At 39.5% G+C, this 20,724-nt stretch overlaps 1 protein-coding gene across 1 annotated transcript; it reads left to right on the top strand.

The window, feature by feature from the left end:
• Nucleotides 1-586: 586 nt before the first annotated feature.
• Nucleotides 587-1,534, top strand: LOC311090399 (olfactory receptor 1D2-like; the record flags this gene model as incomplete). Its single annotated transcript, XM_084125654.1, has 1 exon — nt 587-1,534. The coding sequence occupies one exon, from the start codon at nt 587-589 to the stop codon at nt 1,532-1,534; it is 948 nt and encodes a 315-aa protein (XP_083981780.1).
• Between the last annotated feature and the right edge of the window lie 19,190 nt (nt 1,535-20,724).

The raw sequence follows: 20,724 nt of genomic DNA, 5'->3' as shown, positions 1-20,724 counted from the left end.
AGAGTTCTTAATGCATCTTTGACGTCTGTCTGTTATTCAGATATTTTTGTTTAAAAAAAATTGTTGTAAATTTTACTCATTTTAAATGGTTAACTTTTAAGGAATTAATTTGATTAATTATTACTCGATTCTAATTTGTTAAATTGATTAATAATATTGCTTGTAATCTGTTGCCACAATTTTATTGAGTAGATATAGCGCATTCATTTTTACAGTGTAGATTGGCAGTTATTTCAAATTAAGGGTCAAAAAGAATTTAGAGAGCTTGTTAACACTGCTTTTAATGTTTGTGGTCAAGGCAATTGGCATGAGACCAGTGTCCATAAATAGCAAACCAAATCAAACTTTTAGGTAGTACAATGGGAAACATGACAACAGAGGAGATGGTAAGGTCTTGTCACTAAACTGGCAATGTGCTACTGTTAGAAAATGTAATATTTGACCCTTTTTTCCATCTACAGACAGCCTAGCTAAAGACAATTCAAATTGTCTTAAATTCATAAAAATAACTTTCTGTCTAATTAGCTTATAAATGACTTAAATATAATATAAATAAAATCTACATAATAACTGCATATCCTTCCAGATGCAGCCACCACTGGAGAATGAGTCCAGTGTCTTAGTATTTACACTCTCTGGTCTGAATGTAACAATGGAAAACAGATTTGTCTTTTTTTCTTTCACTGCACTGTTTTATCCCCTTATGGTGTTTTGTAATTTAACTGTAATTTTCACCATCATACTACATAAGAAGCTTCATGAGCCGATGTATGTGTTTTTATGTAATCTCTGCGTAAATGGACTTTTTGGCACTTCTGGATTCTATCCTAAATTCATGTATGATTTATTAGCACATGATCATGTGATTTCTTATACTGGATGTCTGATTCAAATATTTGTAATTTATTCATCTGTTGCGTGTGACTTTTCAACATTAACAGTGATGGCATATGACAGGTATTTGGCAATATGTAGACCACTTGAGTATCATTCAATAATGACCAATCAGATGGTTTTTAAATGTATCCTTTACTGCTGGCTGGCTCCATTTTTTTGCATGTCTATTGTAATTATTTTAACATCTAGACTCACCTTGTGTGGCTCTACTATTGAAAAGTTATTCTGTGAGATTTGGGCAGTTGCAAAACTTTCTTGTTTTTCTACAACTGTAAATAATGTGTTTGGGTACATTGTTATTCTTACAAATGTTGGACATGCAGTATTCATATTTTTCTCATACATTCACCTGATTAGAAAGTGCATAAAGTCAATAGAGGGCAGGCACAAGTTCATGCAAACATGTGTGCCACATCTGGTTTCATTGATCAATGTGACTGTTGCTTTTCTGTTTGATGTGCTGTACAGTCGTTATGGCTCAAAGAATGTGCCTCAAGGTGTGCGCAATTTCATGGCCCTGGAATTCTTACTTGTACCACCTATTTTAAATCCACTTATTTATGGACTAAATCTGACAACAGTACGCCAGCAAGTTATGAGAATGTTTTTCAAGAAACAAGTGGGAATATCTGAGTGAATATTTTATCAAGTTAAAATACCTTATGCTTTATGTGTTTTCACTTTTTTTAAGAATATCTGAAATATTTAGAAGCTTTATTTAATGGATATTGTTAATTTATTATTGAGAACATAATGAGACAATAAGTCACAAGAGGTTGCACGTTATAATGATTTCACCATGATTAAGGGGTATTTTAGGTATGAAATGGGTAACACTTTAGAATAATAGTCCGTCATTAATAAGTAACTGCAGAAAGTAATGCAGGGTTAATGAATAGTACTACATTAACACTTCAGCTACTACTATTAACTAATATAGAAACAAGCTTATGGGCGTTTTTCCACTGGGTTCGTTTGCTGCGGTCCGAACCCGAGTGCGCTAGTTCCCGGCGCCCCCCGCAGCGTTGGTCTGGTTTCACACTCAATTAGTTGTATCGAACCCAGGTGCGTGTGCAGTGATCTTACGTCATCAGTGTCCCACAACGTTCCCCTGCCACACATGGTTGTCGTGTGTGAAACAATGATATCGACAGTGATACGCATGCGCGGGATACTATACTTCCTGAACAAGCGCGCACCTGAGTCCGTGTTGCTTGCACATTAACGCGAACCGCGCCACGGTTCGGGAGCAACCGAGCTCAGACCACCTCCTCCAGGTAGTCTCGGGTTCGGTACTCTAGTGCGCACCCGGGTCCGATGACAGCGTTCACATTAGCGATTTTTCATGCGAACCGTGCCCTGGTCCGCACTAAACTGCCAGTGTGAAAGTGCCCTAACTGATCAGTAAGTAATATCGAATTTAGGATTAAGATAGTCCCTTATTAGGTAATTAATAATTACTTAATGAGATTGGCATCATTAAGAACTAATATGTAATTGTGACAAATTAGAAAGAATTACTAATTAATTACTAATTAATTACTAATCACAACATTATAGTGTCTGAGATGTTAGCAGTTGTCTGTTTTTACTCTCAATATGGTTATAAAATCACTAAAAACATATTTTTCACTTTAAATATTGGTCCAGATCACTAGTAGTTTTTTAAGATCGTCTTTTTTTTTACTCAGAACATGGTAATAAAATGCATCACTATCAACTCAAGTGTTACTCAAGTGTTACCTAGTCCAGATCACTAGTAGTTTTTTAAGATTGTCTTTTTGTTTACTCAGAACATGGTCATAAAATGCATCACTAATTACTTTCAGTGACTACTAGTAATCTGGACCATTATTTTAAAGTCAAAAAGTTGTTTTCCATTTTAAAATAATGGTCTAGATCAATAGTAGTGCCTGCATAGTGACCAGTGTTGGTCAAGTTACTTGGAAAAAGTAATTAGTTACTGATTACTGATTACTTCTCCAAGAAAGTAATCCAGTTACTTTACTGATTACTTATTTTCAAAAGTAATTAGTTACTTTACTAGTTACTTTACTAGTTACTTTTCAAAAACATGATGCACGAAATGAATAAGCTATGTAAAGCCATATACCTTTCTGCTTAATTCTATTCTTTCTGCATATTCCATCATCTAAAATTTAATCAAATTAAACATTCTTTTTTAAAACTTGTTTTATTAGTTTCAGTATTTTAACTTTATGCACATTGCATCAATGACTCACTCATTAAGATGGTCGCCTGCCGCCTCCTACTGGCGGTTTATAAATATTATTTCTATGCACAAATAATATTTCTTATTTGTATATTCAAAAAATATTTTAAATAATCTCATTACATTATTTAATGCAGTTTATTTGATTGGTAACAGCCCTTTAGCATGTTATTATTCTATTGTAATTTATTGATCAAATTTAAGAATTTTAAATGAAAGATGAAGCAAACGATTAGAGAAAAAATGCCCTTTATAAAGGTTAAAATATCATAAATATGCCGATTTATATATGTTAAAGCTGACTGAACTGATGAGAATACTGATTCGGAATAAATTATATTTACAACACACACACAAAAAATCTAAAAAAATTCCTGTTCTAACAAATGTTTTTACTCAGACAAGTGAATGACCGACCGAAGGACAAATGCAAAGGCTTAAATGTTGAGCCCTGGTATATTTTTTTAATTATTATTCATTTATTTACCCATAAACCTGTCTTTAGGAAGCCATAAGTTACAGTGGCAAGAATAACTTTGTGAAACCTTTGGGGGTGCTGGACAGGGTTTAAATTAAGACAGGAGTTTGCCTTAATCTAGTTGATCATGCATTTCTTTTCTTTTATTCCACAGCTGATGTGTGCAGTTTTTTATTGCTTGCATTAAAATAATTTTCTCTTGTTTTGTTTTTTAATTGCAGTCTTTTTCTTCTGCCATTCATGCTTATGAGCTCCATGCAATCTTAAGCTTTTCTTGGTTCAGCTGCACACAGTCTGAAAAGGTTTTTTGGCAGTTTGCTAAAATAAAAGACCCATTCTAAGAGCTGTTGTCTTTTCTACCTTGGGAAATAATGTTAAACGAACAACTTAAAAAGGCATGACAAATCATAAGACTGACATCACTCACAACGTACCAATGCATTATCCCTCATGAACAAATATAATGTGTTTGCACGTTCATACCAGTTTACCATTACGACATCATTCATGAATAAACATGACGTATGAACACGGACAAACGGTGCGTGTTGACGCGTCAAAATTCACGCGTTTCGTTTAAAGACTTTTGAACGCGATCGCTTGCCATAGTGTTTACCACTGACTTCGCGGCGCTCATGTCATTTGTCACTCACGAGTCACGGCTCATGTCGCGAGACAGTCTCGCAGTGTAACGCAGTAACGCAGCCTGCTTACAGGAAAGTAACAGTAATCTAATTACTGCTTTTGCAATTGTAATCCCTTACTTTACTCGTTACTTGAAAAAAGTAATCAGATTACAGTAACGCGTTACTTCTAACGCGTTACTGCCCATCACTGATAGTGACTAGGTAACACTTGAGGAATTACTGATGCATCTTATGACTATATATTCAGAGTAAAAATGATGACTGATTACGTCTCAGACACACGATAATGTTCTTTATAATTTGTTAGTTAGTTAACAGTTATTAATGAGGCTAATCTCATTAAAGTAATTGTTGGTTACCTAATAAGGAACTATTTCCTAAATTTGATATTACTTACTGATTAGTTGCTATATTAGTTAATCGTTGTAGCTGAAGTGTTAATGTAATAATACTCATTAGTATTGTATTACTTTCTGCATACACTGTAAAAAATCGGTAAAAGTCACTGTAAAATAACGGTAATCTACTGGCAGCTGTGGTTGCCAGCAATGTACTGTTAATTCACAGCCCTTTACCATTATTTTACAGCTCTCCATTTTTACAGTATGTTACCGTAAAAATACCATGGAAGGTAACTCGTATCATTTGGGAAACCGACTGCTTCAAACAGTTTGAGTTCAAAAACTAGTATTTATACTGATAGTACTGTGATCTTACTTCATTTGGGTCCACTGAAAATTAATATCTCTTAATATAAAATTACAAACACCTAATGTGTAATAGTGAATTCATTAAAAACATGACTTTAACTAAAATCTTTGCAGTTCGTATGTAGCGAACGATAGCACGCATGCATGTGCTAAAGTACTTAGCAAGGAGGTTGTCACTGCATCAGCAACTACACAGTTTCTGCTTTTAAATAAAGCAACAGGCAGCATGACATCAGTGTTTCTCTGTTCATCTTTGACTGGAGCACAGGCTCTACTCTCCAGCACAATGGTGACCCACAAAACGAATTAATTAAACTAACAGATCTCTCATATCATCTTTTGCAAAAACACATAAAACATTTCAGTTTAATATTTACTCTCCTTATCAGTTATTGACTTCACATAACTTTTTTCTATGAACTTTTACTAATATTTCAGTGAAATTAACTTCTTTTGTTTAATAAATCTGACTGTTACATTTTACAGTATATTACTGCTTTTCCTTGATTTTACGGTAATCTACTGGCAGCTGGGTTGCCAATAAATTGCTGTTTTTCTACAGTTTTATGCCGTAAATTAATTTACAGTTGATTAGTGTTAAATTATGCTTCACTCTGTTTTTTTTTTATTTATTTAACACTTTTAACCCTTTTAACCCCTCTGCAAAATCTTCAGTTTTAAATAGACACTTGTATGCCCACACTACATAGTGTAGGAGTAACACTGAAGCAGTGTTGAAGTTAATGATATAATTCAGTGATTAATTAACTGTTTCATTTGATGTTACCATTATGGTGATCAGTGTTTAGTTCGGCTCTTGACCCTTGACTTTAACATTAGTTTTTCTTTGGCTTTGGCAGAAACAAAGCCAACAAAAATGAGATCAGGTGTTGCTGATGATGTAATCAATGAATCTCAACAATGGTGACAATCAACAAAAAAGATAACATCAAATCTGAAGATCACAAAATACGCTACTAAAAATCAACACAAAACCAACATCAAAAAGTAAAAATTAAAGAAAATAACCAGACAATTCATCTGCATAATTGATTCATGCTGCAATAGATTCTGGGAGTCATGGACGATTGTTTTGTAATATGCTGGTACCCAACTTGCATTGCAACATGAAACTTATGATTGTCTCCATTGTTGAGATTCATACGTCGATTCTTGATGTCTCTGTGTGTGTGACTGATAAGTTCAAAATGTTCTTAGAATAAACTTTTTAAAATCCTTCATATTTTCTGGATGTCAAATCGCAGTGACACAATAATAATAAAACATCATCCAAATAAATACATTTGACAATAAATGAGATCAGTGAGTCGGACCACTAAATGATGTTCGTGACGATTAATAAACAACCACTGTGATCTGATCCTGATTTCTTTCAGCTTTCAGATTTCTAACGCAGCCAAAGAAAAAAAATATTGTTCAAAAGTCAAGGGTCAAGAGCCCAACTAAAGCAATCACTGATCACCATCATGGTAACATCAAATGAAAATAAAATGACATCTAAACCTCTGTCACCTATTAATAAGACCTTATGTAGACGTCTGACAGAAATAAAGTCAAACTGGTTAGTAATAAGTGAAGCTGGTAATGCTGTATCCTCCTCTGCTTAGATCTTCAGAGATTTAATGTATTTTATCTTCAGATGATTTAATCTTTTTTTTCTGTTCTTCTTGCTCCTCTTTCCTTCAGTGATTCTGCTTGTTAACAGCAGGTGTTAATCAGTGTCTGAATTAACTTAGAAAATTAACTGAATTAACTATGAAATTGTTCACTCAGTCAAGTGGACTATATTAGTGAACTAATGTAGGGAATAGTGAATGAGGGTATAGGGTGTGATTTGGAAAACAGCTTCTGAGTGTCAACTTTGAGCGCTGTTAATTCACAGTATATTCCTGTAGGCTACTTTCTCGAAAAAGACAAATATCTCCCAGAATGCATTTTTTTCTATGGTATATTGCTGTTTTAATGGAAAACAGCATGTAACTGTAAAATTTGGCCGTTTTTTTACAGCAATTTTTTACATGGACCGTTATTCTAAAGTGTTACCATGAAATGGAGTAGATGGATTTAAACACCCTTAGCCACTATAAAATCTCTCTACTGCACAGCCTTGACAACACAACTGTGTTTGGAAGAACAAAAAAAGATAATAATTTTTATTTTGGGGTGAACTTTTCTTGCATTCAGGTGCACTCAGTCAATGTTTGTTCATGTAAAATAAAACATTCAAATAAAGTGCTGTTCAAAAACTGTCTTTGTGTGTGTATGTGTTTTGACAACAATGTGTTTTGGAAAAACTTGGTTACGTATGTAACGCTCATTCCCTGAAGGAGGGAACGGAGACGTAGTCGGACGTGCCGTACTGATTAGTATCACGCATAAGAAGCCTGTCATCTTCGAGTATTGAAAAAAACGAGCCAATGCACACTGGCGTGTGAGATCTGCATCTCGCGCTCCGCACAGCAGCACGGGTATAGCCTCCTGTCACGGACCAAACAGTCTGGCAATGAGGAAAACAGGAGTTTCTTGTTGAAAAAGGGTTTTTTTTATTTACCCCCAAAAATACTAAGCAATAGAAACCAAAAAATTAACAACTAGGCCTATAAAAGAGGTAAAAAAAAAAGATATAACTATACTCAAAACAGCATACAAAAAACAGAATATGAACTGAACAACCTGACCCAACTGAATGAGACACAAAGAAACATATATAGTGGCTTGGCCAAACCAATTTACACAAAGGGAAAACCAAATGGACAACAAATACCAACAACTACAAAGCAAAACAAACTTAACCCAAAAATCCCCCTCCAACATGGCAGCACATGGTATGGCTTAATTGGCAGGTCACAGGATATCACAGCCCTCCACCCTTGGCCACGCCTTTCTTCCCCCAGGACAGACTTCTCTCCAACATGGTAACAAAGAAACAATGATTAATAGAACAGAAATTATTTACATAACCCTACAATGTAAAAATGTGTGCACTCCATTTAAACAGTGTATGGCTAAAGCAAATAAATGTATATTATACCTGAAATAAACTATGTGATCTGTGTTTTCAAATCATAAATTGTTTGGGGTGTGGCTAACTGAAAAAATAACTTTACTTGTGTACCTAAAACATGGCTTGTGTGCGATATTACCATTGCTGGCTGTTACCCTGCCTTGCCGGTTATTCATCCTGTGTGGCTTGGGCCATCACACACCCCCCCCCTTCAGGACTCTCGCTGGTACTGCAAGAGAGGTAATCTGCAGCAGCGTTCACTTTGCCAGGGATGTGCTGGATGATGAAGCGGAAAGGTTGTAATGCCAGATACCAACGAGTAATCCGGCCATTAGTATCCTTCATTCGTTCCATCCACTGGAGAGCTTTGTGATCTGTCTCAAGGGTGAATTCTCTGCCCAGGAGGTAATAACGGAAGGAGTCGAGAGCCCACTTTATGGCCAGCGCCTCCTTTTCCACCGTTGAGTACCTCACCTCTCGGGGGAACATTTTCCGGCTGATGTAAGCAACTGGATGGCGGTCGTCTGGTGGTCCCTGAAGAAGCACTGCCCCCAGACCCCTATCGGAAGCATCTGTTTGCAGAATAAAATCGTCATCAAAGTTTGGACTATACAGAACTGGTTCCTTACTTAGTGATTGCTGGACGTCCTGGAAAGCTGCTACCGCCTCCTCTGTCCACTGGATGTGGTTGGGACACCGAGATCCTGTCATATCTGTGAGAAGAGCTGCTCTGTTGGAGAACTGTGGGATGAAGCGGTGATAGAAGCCTGCCATGCCCAAGAAAGACCGTAGTTGCTTCCTTGTATGTGGCAAGGGACATGACTTTATGGCTTGGATCTTGTTGACCTGTGGCCTTATCACCCCATTTCCAATGATGTGACCAAGGTACTCTGTCTCTGCAGCTGCAAAGACACACTTTGATGCATTTATGGTCAGTCCGGTAGAATGGAGACGATCCAAGACAGCCTGCAGATGTTTCAAGTGCTCTTCCCAGGTGGTACTGTAAATGACAATGTCATCCAGATATGCAGCTGCAAAATCAGTGAAACCACCCAGTACCTGGTCCATGAGCCTCTGGAAGGTGGCTGGAGCCCCATGCAAACCAAATGGCATAACGGTAAACTGGAAGAGACCCCATGGAGTCTTGAAGGCTGTCAACTTCCTGGACCGCTCAGTGAGTGGAACCTGCCAGTAACCCTTACAAAGATCTATTGTGGTCAAGTACTTTGCCTTCCCCAATCGTTCCAGCAGTTCATCAATTCTCGGTGTGGGATATGAATCAAACTGAGAAATGGAATTCAGGTACCTGAAGTCGATGCAGAACCTTATGCTTCCGTCCTTCTTTGGCACCAGGACCACTGGGTTACACCACTCACTTTTTGAAGACTCAATGATCCCCAGGGACAGCATTAGGTCTATCTCCTTCTTCAGTGAGGCCAGCAGGCGTTCCGGGATCCTGTAACTAAGCCTCCTCACTGACGCACCCTCCTTAACAACAATGTCATGTTCAACAATATCGGTCCTCCCAGGATTCTCCTGGAATACTTCATAACCACAGATTTCTCTCACCTGAAGCTGCTTTTCTTCCGAGAGGTGGTTGAGGTTGTGGTCTCCTGGAGCCCCAGCTGAAGGCAAGTACTGTTCAGCCACTTCCTCCTCCTCTTGCACACTTCTGATAAGCATCACCTCTTTTTGTTCAGGTCGCTGCACCCACTCCTTCAGGAGATTTATGTGAAGTGTCCTGCTTGACCGTGGCCGCCCTGGGGTTGCTACCTGGTATGTGGTGGGCCCAAGTTTCTTTAGAACTGCGAATGGCCCCTGCCACTTTGCGAGGAGCTTGTTGTCATCACTGGGGAGGAGCACTAGCACCTTCTGTCCCAGGTTGAAAGATCTCTGTCGGGCTGATCTGTCATACCAGGACTTCTGCTGTTGCTGGGCCTCCACCATATGTGATTGGGCGAGTTCAGTCATCCTTTCCAGACGCTCTCTCATCTGAACAACATAGGATATTACATTAATTGATTCCCCTTTCCCTTTGCCTCCCTCCCAAATCTCTCTCAGCAACGAGAGAGGACCCCGTACTTCATGCCCGTACAGAAGTTCAAAGGGAGAAAACCCAGTGGAGGCTTGGGGTACTTCCCTGTAGGCAAAGAGGAGATAAGGCAGCCACTGATCCCAATCTGTACCACTGTCGTTGACAAATTTCCGGATCATCTGCTTCAGTGTCTGGTTGAAGCGCTCCGTCAGTCCATCTGTCTGGGGGTGATACGGTGTAGTTCTCAGGCTCCTTATACCGAGTAACTGATACACCTGTTTTAGCAGTGTGGACATAAAATTAGTTCCTTGGTCAGTCAGTATTTCAGAAGGAAAACCCACTCTGGAAAAGAACTGCACTAAACAGAAAGCCACTGATTTTGCTTTAATAGACTTAAGTGGAAAGACTTCAGGGTATTTTGTAGCATAGTCTGTTATGACCAGCATGTACCGGTTCCCTGATTTACTCCTTTCAACAGGACCCACAATATCCATTCCCAGGCGCTCAAATGGGGTGCCAATGATGGGTAGGGGTCGGAGGGGAGCTTTAGAGGGAGTTTTAGCCGATGTTATTTGGCACTGAGGGCAGCTTCTACAAAATTCAGCTACCTCTCTGCTTAGGCCAGGCCAGTAAAAATGGCGTTTAATGCGTGCTGTAGTTTTGTGCTTACCCAGGTGGCCAGCCCAGGGAACAGAGTGCCCCATGGTGAGTATGGTATGTCTAGTTGCTTGGGGAGCCACTAACTGCAACACTGACCCCTGTTGACGGTAGAGCATGCCATTTTGTAGAACATACTCCTCTCTATTGGAATCTTTCCCAGCTCCTAACTCCTTCCCCTCTGCTTTCTGAAAGAGAGACACTAGAGATGGATCAGCTTTCTGCATTTCAATTAAGTTCTCAGGAATTTGAAATCTTACGGATAATTCGGGTTCAGGATGGGTTGGTGGTTTCACCACTGTATGTTGGAACTTCTCCTGCCGTCTCTCTCTGCGAGTTTTCCGAGACTTCCCGGGTGCGGTCTCCAACTCCTCATTATAGAAAGGCAGGATACATAGAGTCTCAGAGTAGTCATTGGATTTTGTTTTCTGTGCTCTGGTAACAACTGCATTACATTTTCGACGTTGGTCTAACTCCAACAAATCAAACAGCACTGGAAGGTCTCTCCCTAGCACAGCAGGAAAAGGTAAGCTATCGACAACCCCAATATTCAACAGGTAAATTTGCCCATCAACTTTTATGTACATGTCAGCTGTCGAATAGCTCTTTTCATCCCCATGTACACAACAAATAGGTATGGTGTCTTCCGTGCTAATTATGTTGGGAGGTACAAACTTCCTGTGAACAAGAGTCTGATCACTTCCGGAATCAAGCAGAGCCTTGAGCATTATCCCATTAACTTCAATATTTTTCGTTTTAATAGACTGGACCTTCTTAAGCTCAGGTTCTTCCTGAGTTCGCGGTACAAAGCACATCTGAGTCATGTTAACAGAGTTTTTGGGGCACATAGGTTTCGTATGGCCCTCTACTCCACAAAGATAACAGATTGGCTTCCTCCCTAAGGATTTTACTGGTCTGTTAGCTGGCTGGCTTTCCCTCATGGGAAACTTACCCACCCCGATGCTTGGATGGTGTGTTGATTGGCGATTGTCCCTTGCAGTTCTCCATGAGTTGTAGCTCCATGGTTGACCCTTCTTTCGGGCAGCCACAAAAACCTCAGCCAGTCTAGCAGCCTCCATGGCTGAATCTGGGTCGTGCTCTCGGACCCAGACCTGCAGCTCAGGAGACAACATTCTCAGATACTGCTCCAGTATTATCAACTCACCAATTTCCTGGATGGTTTTACTTTTAGGCTGTATCCACTTTCCATAAAGCTCCTTGAGCCGTGCATACAACTCCTTGGGGCTCTCATCAGGATTCACCTCTAGGGAACGGAATCTCTGCCTGTAGGTCTCAGGGTTAATGTCATATTTAGCTAGAATGGCTGATTTTACCTGATCATAGTCAAGGGAGTCATCAATGTCCATTTGCACATATGCCCCTCTAGCTTTTCCAGTTAGTAATGGAATCAACTGAAAAATCCAATCAGCTTTTTGCCACCTGCATGCTACCGCAATGCGTTCAAATGTAACGAGGAAATGTTCAATGTCATCACTATCAGTTAATTTGTCCAACCTGGGCTTATGTTGCAAACAAGACTGACCTGTAGAGGCCCCTGTTTGAGTAGTCATCATGGGCTCAGCTGGGTCTGGCAGAAGGTGCATAGTGGATGATTGAACCTCCCTATCTGGGGAATCAGAGTCCTCTGCAAGCGGATTTGGTGCCACAGCTGTTCGGGCCTGAACTTCTAACTGCAAAAGCTGAAACTGGTGTTGAAGAGCTTTATAACGTTGTTCTTGTCTTGCAGTTACCTCATTCTGCCTTGCCTCTCGAGCGTCCTGCTGCCCCATATGCGCCTGAAAAATGGCCATCAAGTCAGACAGAGTTGGCTCCTTCCCCTCCATGTCCTCAGCCCCTCCTGAGGCTCCACCTTCTTCCTCTTCACTGGCTTGCTTCTCCTGGGCCACTGTAGACCCACCAAGTCTTTTCCCACCTTTTCCCCTCATCATCTTTCTTCAGTGTTGGGGGATCAACAACCAAGGAATAGAAAAAAAAACTGGAGAAGAAAAAAAAAAAAAAAAAAAAAACACCTGTTTCCTCAACTGGATAATCCAACCGCTGCCACCAATTGTCACGGACCAAACAGTCTGGCAATGAGGAAAACAGGAGTTTCTTGTTGAAAAAGGGTTTTTTTTATTTACCCCCAAAAATACTAAGCAATAGAAACCAAAAAATTAACAACTAGGCCTATAAAAGAGGTAAAAAAAAAAGATATAACTATACTCAAAACAGCATACAAAAAACAGAATATGAACTGAACAACCTGACCCAACTGAATGAGACACAAAGAAACATATATAGTGGCTTGGCCAAACCAATTTACACAAAGGGAAAACCAAATGGACAACAAATACCAACAACTACAAAGCAAAACAAACTTAACCCAAAAATCCCCCTCCAACATGGCAGCACATGGTATGGCTTAATTGGCAGGTCACAGGATATCACAGCCCTCCACCCTTGGCCACGCCTTTCTTCCCCCAGGACAGACTTCTCTCCAACATGGTAACAAAGAAACAATGATTAATAGAACAGAAATTATTTACATAACCCTACAATGTAAAAATGTGTGCACTCCATTTAAACAGTGTATGGCTAAAGCAAATAAATGTATATTATACCTGAAATAAACTATGTGATCTGTGTTTTCAAATCATAAATTGTTTGGGGTGTGGCTAACTGAAAAAATAACTTTACTTGTGTACCTAAAACATGGCTTGTGTGCGATATTACCATTGCTGGCTGTTACCCTGCCTTGCCGGTTATTCATCCTGTGTGGCTTGGGCCATCACACCTCCTGATCCTCACGCATTTATTGAGGTGGAGATGGGACAGGGCTTAGGCCAGGGAAGTCCACTGCTGTTCCACATGACCCTCTCAGACCAGAGATGGGGACTCGAGTTTGAGACTCGGACTCGAGTGCGACTGGCCAATGAGTCTGAGTTTGAAAAAATAATTAATCATATAATTTTTCTCTTGATAAAAAATGAAAACGGGTCCTACAGACCCGAACATCATACAAGGGGTAATTGCCAAACTTGTGGTGGTCGATTAACGTAATCATTTACGTGCCGCTGGCTGCCATCACGTTGATCATGTAACATTACAGTTTAATTTAGTTATAACATTACACTGGTTTGAGAGTCTGGGATGTGTTGACTTACAGTAGTTTATAAGCTATGATTAGTTGCATAGGCAGTGCACATTACATGGATGTGCTCTGTAAGTGAAAAAAAGTTATTGCTTATAAATTTTGCAATATTTTCTTGATACCCTAAGTACCATTTTTTCAGTTCAGAACCTTGTGGTTTCAGATGGGCTTTGTTGCAGAATGTGTCTGTGACAGTGGACATCTGGACTGACAGGAGCATGCGTGGCTTCTTAGGGGTAACAGCCCACTTCATGGAAATGGAGGAGAAAGACTGCCCAAAAAGACTGCAGACAGTTCTCCTAAGTTGTGAACAATTCACTGGGTCACACACTGGGGAGAGAATAAGTGAGAAATTTGAGGAGATATGTGACAACTTTAATATAAAATATAAATTGGATTACATAATCTGCGATAATGCCTCAAATATGAAGAAAGCCTTCACAGTTTGTTTCCCTTCTGCTAAAACTGACAATGAAGATGATGAGCTGGGAAACAGCTGCATGTGGGAGGAAGTAAGTGAGGAATACCAGGATGATGTGGAATCCATCCAGAGCAGCTGTCGGCAGCAGCGGCTGCAATGCTTTGCACATTCATTGCAGCTTGTTGTAAGAGATGGACTAAAGGAGACAAAAACTCTGAACAGTGCAATGTCAAAAGTGACAAAATTTTGCAGTTTACTCCATTCTACTTGTAGACTGAAGGAAGCATTTGAGGCGGAGTATGGAGCAAACCGAAGCATCCCCTCAGCTGTGTCCACACGATGGAACACAACTCTTCACCTTGTGGAGGCAGTCACTGACCTGGATCCCCAAAGCCTAAACTCTCTCCTGGAAGCCCAAGGACATAAAGGTCTGTGCTTATCAGCCAGAGAATGGAGTCAGCTCAAAGAGCTTGTGGACATTTTAGCCCCATTTCTGCAAGCAACAGACCTTACACAAGGAGAGAAGGTGGTGACTGTCAGTGCGGCTCTCCCTTGTGTACTCTCACTCAACAGCCACCTCATCCATATGCTGAATGCATCTCGTCACCTGGTTGGCTTAGTGAAAGCACTGCAGAAGTCACTCCAACGCCGTTTCCAGGGGATGTTTGCAAATGTCAGAATGGATGAAACCGCACAACCCCCCGTAGAGCTTCCATTTGGAGATATGGTCTACATGTTGTCTGCACTACTAGACCCATCATTCTGCCTCTTTTGGCTAGAACAAGATGTCCTTGCCACTGTGCATTTAGTGTATTAACGTCATAATATTGTAACTAAACATCATTTTTGTGGAATATTTTCAGACCTTCTCTTCGTTGAGGCTCAGAAAGTCACCATACCCGAGGGCAGCAGTGGAGAAGATGAGGAGGAGCCACCAGTACCCGCTAAAACTCCACGGCTTTTCTCTGGCTACCGCAAGAAGAGTACCAAGAAAAATGCAGACCATCACACATCCTGCAAAGATGAGGTAATTCGCTACATCCAGGTGTGCTCTGAAGAAGAAGTTGACTGTATGGATTTCTGGCAAAAGCATGCAAAGATCTTCCCAAGGCTTTATCTTGTGTCTATGAAACTGCTTGCAGTTCCTGCCACAAGTGCACCAGTGGAAAGGGTATTTAGTCATGGAGGACTTATAATGCGCCCTCACCGAGCCAGACTTAGTGCAAAGACACTGTCAAGCTTGATCTTTTTGAAATGCAACCATTCTGTTGCTTAAGACTTTTCTAGTTCTTAGGCCACTGAAGGACACCTAGAAGCCAGAAATGTTTTGTGGCCCATACCTAGTGTGTTAAGAGAAGAGAAGGTTAACCAGTCTGATCTCATCCTTTGTTTTTGTTTTGTTTTATTATTTCTAAACATTTTGTTCTTAACAAGTTACATGCCATAATTTGGTCAGTTGCTTCACATTCACTAAATGTTTGCGTTTGAATGTTGTGCTATCCAGCCACTAAGTAAATAACAAATAATTGAGGATTCTCTATCATAGGGAAGTGTAGTTTGTTAATTTGTGTGGATAGTAATGAAGAGTTCAGATGCAAAAGCCTCTAAGTGCCATCTGAAATTTTCTTCTAGAATGATCATTTTTATAAAGCTTGTATATTTAAGTAATTTCACTTAAATTACAATTACTAGGTAATTTGCATTGCCATTTAAGTGAAATTATTGAACTTAAATATACAAGTTTGATAAAAATTTCAGATGGCACTTAGAGGTTTTTGCATCTGAACTCTTCATATATTTCACATCGTTTGGTTTGTTGCAATAGTGTTTTGCAGTTAGCTACAATGTGATGTTTGAAGATATTTGGTCTTTCTTAATTTTTGGTCTGTACTGTACTGTGTGTTCATGCTACAAGGCAAAATACAGATATTAACTTAAAAGTAAAGCATTCTTGGTGTTTTTGTCATTTTGCAATAGCCTGTTTACACTGATTATATACCAAAATCAAAGCTGATACTGTATGCTAATAGATAAAGGAGTCATAATAACATATTACATGCTTTGAATTCCTTATATATAGCTATGCAGTGTTGGATGGGTCTCTGTACGTGATGCAACACTTATTATAACCAGAGACTTAATATAATAAAGAGACTTGAGACTTGACTTGGACTCTAGCTCAGAGACTTGAGACTTGACTTGGACTCTAGCTCAAAGACTTGAGACTTGACTTGGACTCTAGCGCAGAGACTTGAGACTTGACTTGGACTCTAGCTCAGAGACTTGTGAGCATCTCTGTCTCAGACAGACTTGGATAACACTGGGAAAGCGTGCCATTTCGGTGGAAAGGTAGACGCTGCGGAAGCCACATCCTGGCCGTAGGGAGGTATCATGTGGAGGTTATACATATGGACTTAGCGTTTCCGGGCAGTACAACATATGGAATGTCACTGAGGAGGCTCCGGCCTAAGCAGGGGGGAGACAACACCAGTCAGAGATGGCAGGGCTCCCAACCGGTCCAACGGCAGGGCACACAACAGGGAGCCATATCGTGGAAGAATACACATATGGGATCGCTGTAGGGATCACAACACATGGGACCCAGCCTAGCACAGGTTCCACAAGTGCATACGAGTGATAGGCCTGGCAACAGATGCTCCACCACATCCATTACTGAGGGGTGTGGAGGAACTCAACAGGGTTCGGCTAAAGAGGAACTCCACTGGAGCAAGAATGGCAAAAATATAAATAGACTGACATTTTTTCTATAATTTTTCCTAGCACACACACACACACACACACACACACACACACACACACTATATATATATAAATTACAGAAAAAAATGTCAGTTTTTGGAACCGTGTTCCAAAATGTGTAAGCGGGTGGTTGGACTCATCTATGAATAGAGGATCGAAAGGGGATTTAGCCTGAGAGCTTCTGAATTGAAGGTAGGAAAAAAGAGAGTGATATCATTTTAGTTCAAATAGAATTATTAATGAATTTTATAGAGAATTTTGACAGAATCACTTATTTATGAGGTTTTAAGAAAATGAAATTATTAAATCCCAAGTTTCAAGCAATATATGCACTTTCTAAGACTTAACCTGAATGAAACATCAATCATTAATTTAACACTTCTATCGTTTCTTAGGGGGAGTTATAAAATTGTATATCCATGACCATGCACCAGTTAGTCTAGAATCTGGAGGAGTTACTTGCTTTTGTTGTTTGTGTCTTTGATGGAGATTCCCTTCTGTGGCATTTTTGCTGAAAGGGATTCCACGTCTATAGTGACATCTTGGGAAGCCAATCATTTGGTGTGTTGGTGAATGAATGGAGCATTTAGTCTCGTGGCTGAAGTTTGAAGTTTGAGGTGAGCAAAAACTCAGTTATTGACTGAAGCTTTGCGGCAAAACTTAACTTAGAAAACGAGATTCTCAACGGGAAGAAAATAAACTAAGTAAAGAAGGAAAAGAAAAATAAGTGTGTAGCGGATGAGCAGATCATTAATTTCATTGGTTCTGAATTAATGAATCATGGCTCGTTGAATCTGAACACAAATGCACATTCCTTCTTGCTTTCACACTCTGAACCCCCGAATGCAAATCATTTGTGTTGGCTCCAGCTAGTCTGCCATAGACGCATTAATTGCGTGGCTTGGTGGCCACTTTTATGGCTCTCCCGACACTTTATGGCACCCTGGAGTATTAACAGGACAACACGACACCGCATCTCCTAGCTTTGCAAAGTTTCAAGGAATTCCAAACCCCCTTTCTCTCAGCCAGAGAGATAACGAAACTTTCTATAGACATTCCAAACACACACAAAAACTTACCTTGCATTTAATTCAGAATGATTCAGAATCTAAGATGATGTATTAAGGCCTGCATGTTTGGTTAGCCCTTTCATGCCATAGTTATGATTTTCTGATTTGTAACTTGGAAGTGTTTCTCCTAATTAATGTTCTCAAATAGAAACATGATCTTGTAACCTGACCCACCCCCCCTTCTTGTTGTCTCTCTCAAAGGTTACCTGGTCTGTGATTTTTGCCATACTGTGATCTCTCTCTGATCGCACATTTTGCTTTCACTTTCTCTCGTTCATTCCTCTCTCACTCTTTCTCTCACTCTCTCTCCCCTCTCTCATCCTCTTTTAATTCGTGTTCGTTTGGTAATGTTTTCGTCTGTTTGTTTCTGTTGTAAATACATGTATTTACTCTGTGTGAATTGTAGTTCAATGTATTATTAGTTCAATTATTAAAACCATTATATTCTTGATTGCTTCTGTCTAAAATGCTCATATTGCAAGGTCAATGAAATGTTTGATCTTAGCTACAAGCTTTACGATTTGTTACTTTTCAGTAACCTAAATTTTATAAGGACGGGAGAATAGTTTCATGGCCAGAAACAATTTTTCCTGAAATTATAAGAAGCGATAATTTTATTGAGAAGTTGATAAGTTAATCTTACGCCGTTTGCTGGACAAACAACTGTTTGATAATTACATTAATTTCCATTAAGGGTTATCTCATATAATCGATCTGACAAAAGACTATTGATATATGAATGAGGAATTATAATTCGTTGTGATTGATTATTCATATATACAATCAATCTATTTTCAACTTCGATAATTTAATGTAACTGTAATATGCAATATATTAATCATATTCATGATTAATTATTAAAATTCCCTATATATCATTTGAGCTAATGTTAATGTACTACCCAGTGCGGTTACAGTGAGATGAGAGTAGTTAGGTGGCTTCCATGATGCTGTTTGGTCTCAGCCTCCATCTTAACCTATTTTACCAGTCTTAACCAATTTTACCGGCCTTAACCCAATGCTTTGTTTGGGTCTTTAGTTTTTAAACTCAGATGTTTGTCCAACCCCTAGAGTAGTTCTGACCAAATAGGTATTATCTTTATTTCCGCTCGCATAAATTGCATGCTATCTTATAAAATTAGCTCTCAATAATGAGGTAATGGAGTTGGGTATTGGTGTCCAGAGCCAGCTGGCTGAATTTCTGAAACAGAAAATGTGAAAGAGTCAGCTTTGATTTTTAGTCCCAAGAATGTGCTTAGCAGTTATGATAAATTGATCACATGAGGGGCATGAAGAAGCAAATCAACGATCTTGATAAAATCCCCCAAAGCTGACTGTGGGGGCTGCATCTGTGAACAGTTGGATATTGACGGGGAAAGAAATGAGATAAGCAAGAAAAAGGATAAGCCATTCCAATGTTTTAGGAAGATAATCCATAACTTGAGTTTGTGGCGGCATGCCTGAGTTGTGGAAATTTGATCCTCTAGCGCATGGAGCAAAGAAACAAGTGACAGGGGATGCGAGATGAAGGGGCAGCCTTGTGGAATTATGCACATTGCGAAGTTTATGTGGCCGAGCAGGGGTAGGACTTCGCGTTTGGAGCAAATTGGGCAGTCTATGAGGGTCAATGAGACAAGGATTATTCTATAGATTTTTTTTTACTTTGGCAGAGAGGCCTGGAAATTGACTGAATCTAGATTAAAGGCAGGGTAGGCAGGATTTTTCTAAAAAACTTTTTCCCAAATTTGTTTAAACTGTCTTTATATACCAATACATAATTAAAATGTAAGTACTCTGAAAAAGAGAGTATAAAAATCGAGTGTCTCTAGTCCTCTCAGGACTGCAATAAACACAGCTACTTATTCCATTCACTCCCACCCCCTCCCTTCTGGGCTCCTTCCAAAGCCACGCCCCCAAAACACATGAATGCGCGATGCCGACCGCTCAGCTTGGAGGACGCGTTTGCCAGCGCCAAGCAGAGAGGAGTGCAGTGCATGTGGTGACATCATGTCAGAATCACTTGTAATAAAATACCTAACTTTATCATTATGAATATAAACAACTAACATGGCTGTTAGTACTCACTATCAAGCTAGCATATTGATACTGGTAAAGTTTAAAATATATTCAGTTTGATTCGGTAACGAGCTAGTAAAATAAGGCAAAGCTAAAAACAGGTTGCATTGATATACATTTTCTATTACCATCAGTTACACTGTGATGAAGGTGAATTTCGTCTAAGATTCATAACATATACGGTGTTTTGCATGTAAGAGCTTCCACGATGAAAGCACTGTTGGCTCTGATGAGGACTAACGTTACAAGTCAAGTCATCTTCATTTATATAGCGCTTTTAACCATGTAGATTGTTTCAAAGCAGCTTTACAGAGATAAACGTATAATTTATGGTAACAGAGATTGTTTTGGCTTTGTAGCGGTTCTTTAATAAAGTTATTTTCCAGCTAGTTTTGATTGATTCGCATCCGTCACAACGATCATTTGTTATTAAATTAGGGTCTGCTAAGATGACACCATTCTCTCTACACAGACTTTAAACGCGAACCTGTGATAAACGCTGATGGCATTCACATGCGCATTAAGAATTGGTTCTATAGTTATGTGCGTTTGAATATATGTGCGC

This window comes from Abramis brama (assembly GCF_963993115.1).
Source record: "Abramis brama genome assembly, chromosome: 10".
Lineage (NCBI taxonomy): Eukaryota > Metazoa > Chordata > Actinopteri > Cypriniformes > Leuciscidae > Abramis > Abramis brama.
Note: the sequence above shows the minus strand (reverse complement) of the source record. Positions and strands in the feature narration are given on the sequence as shown.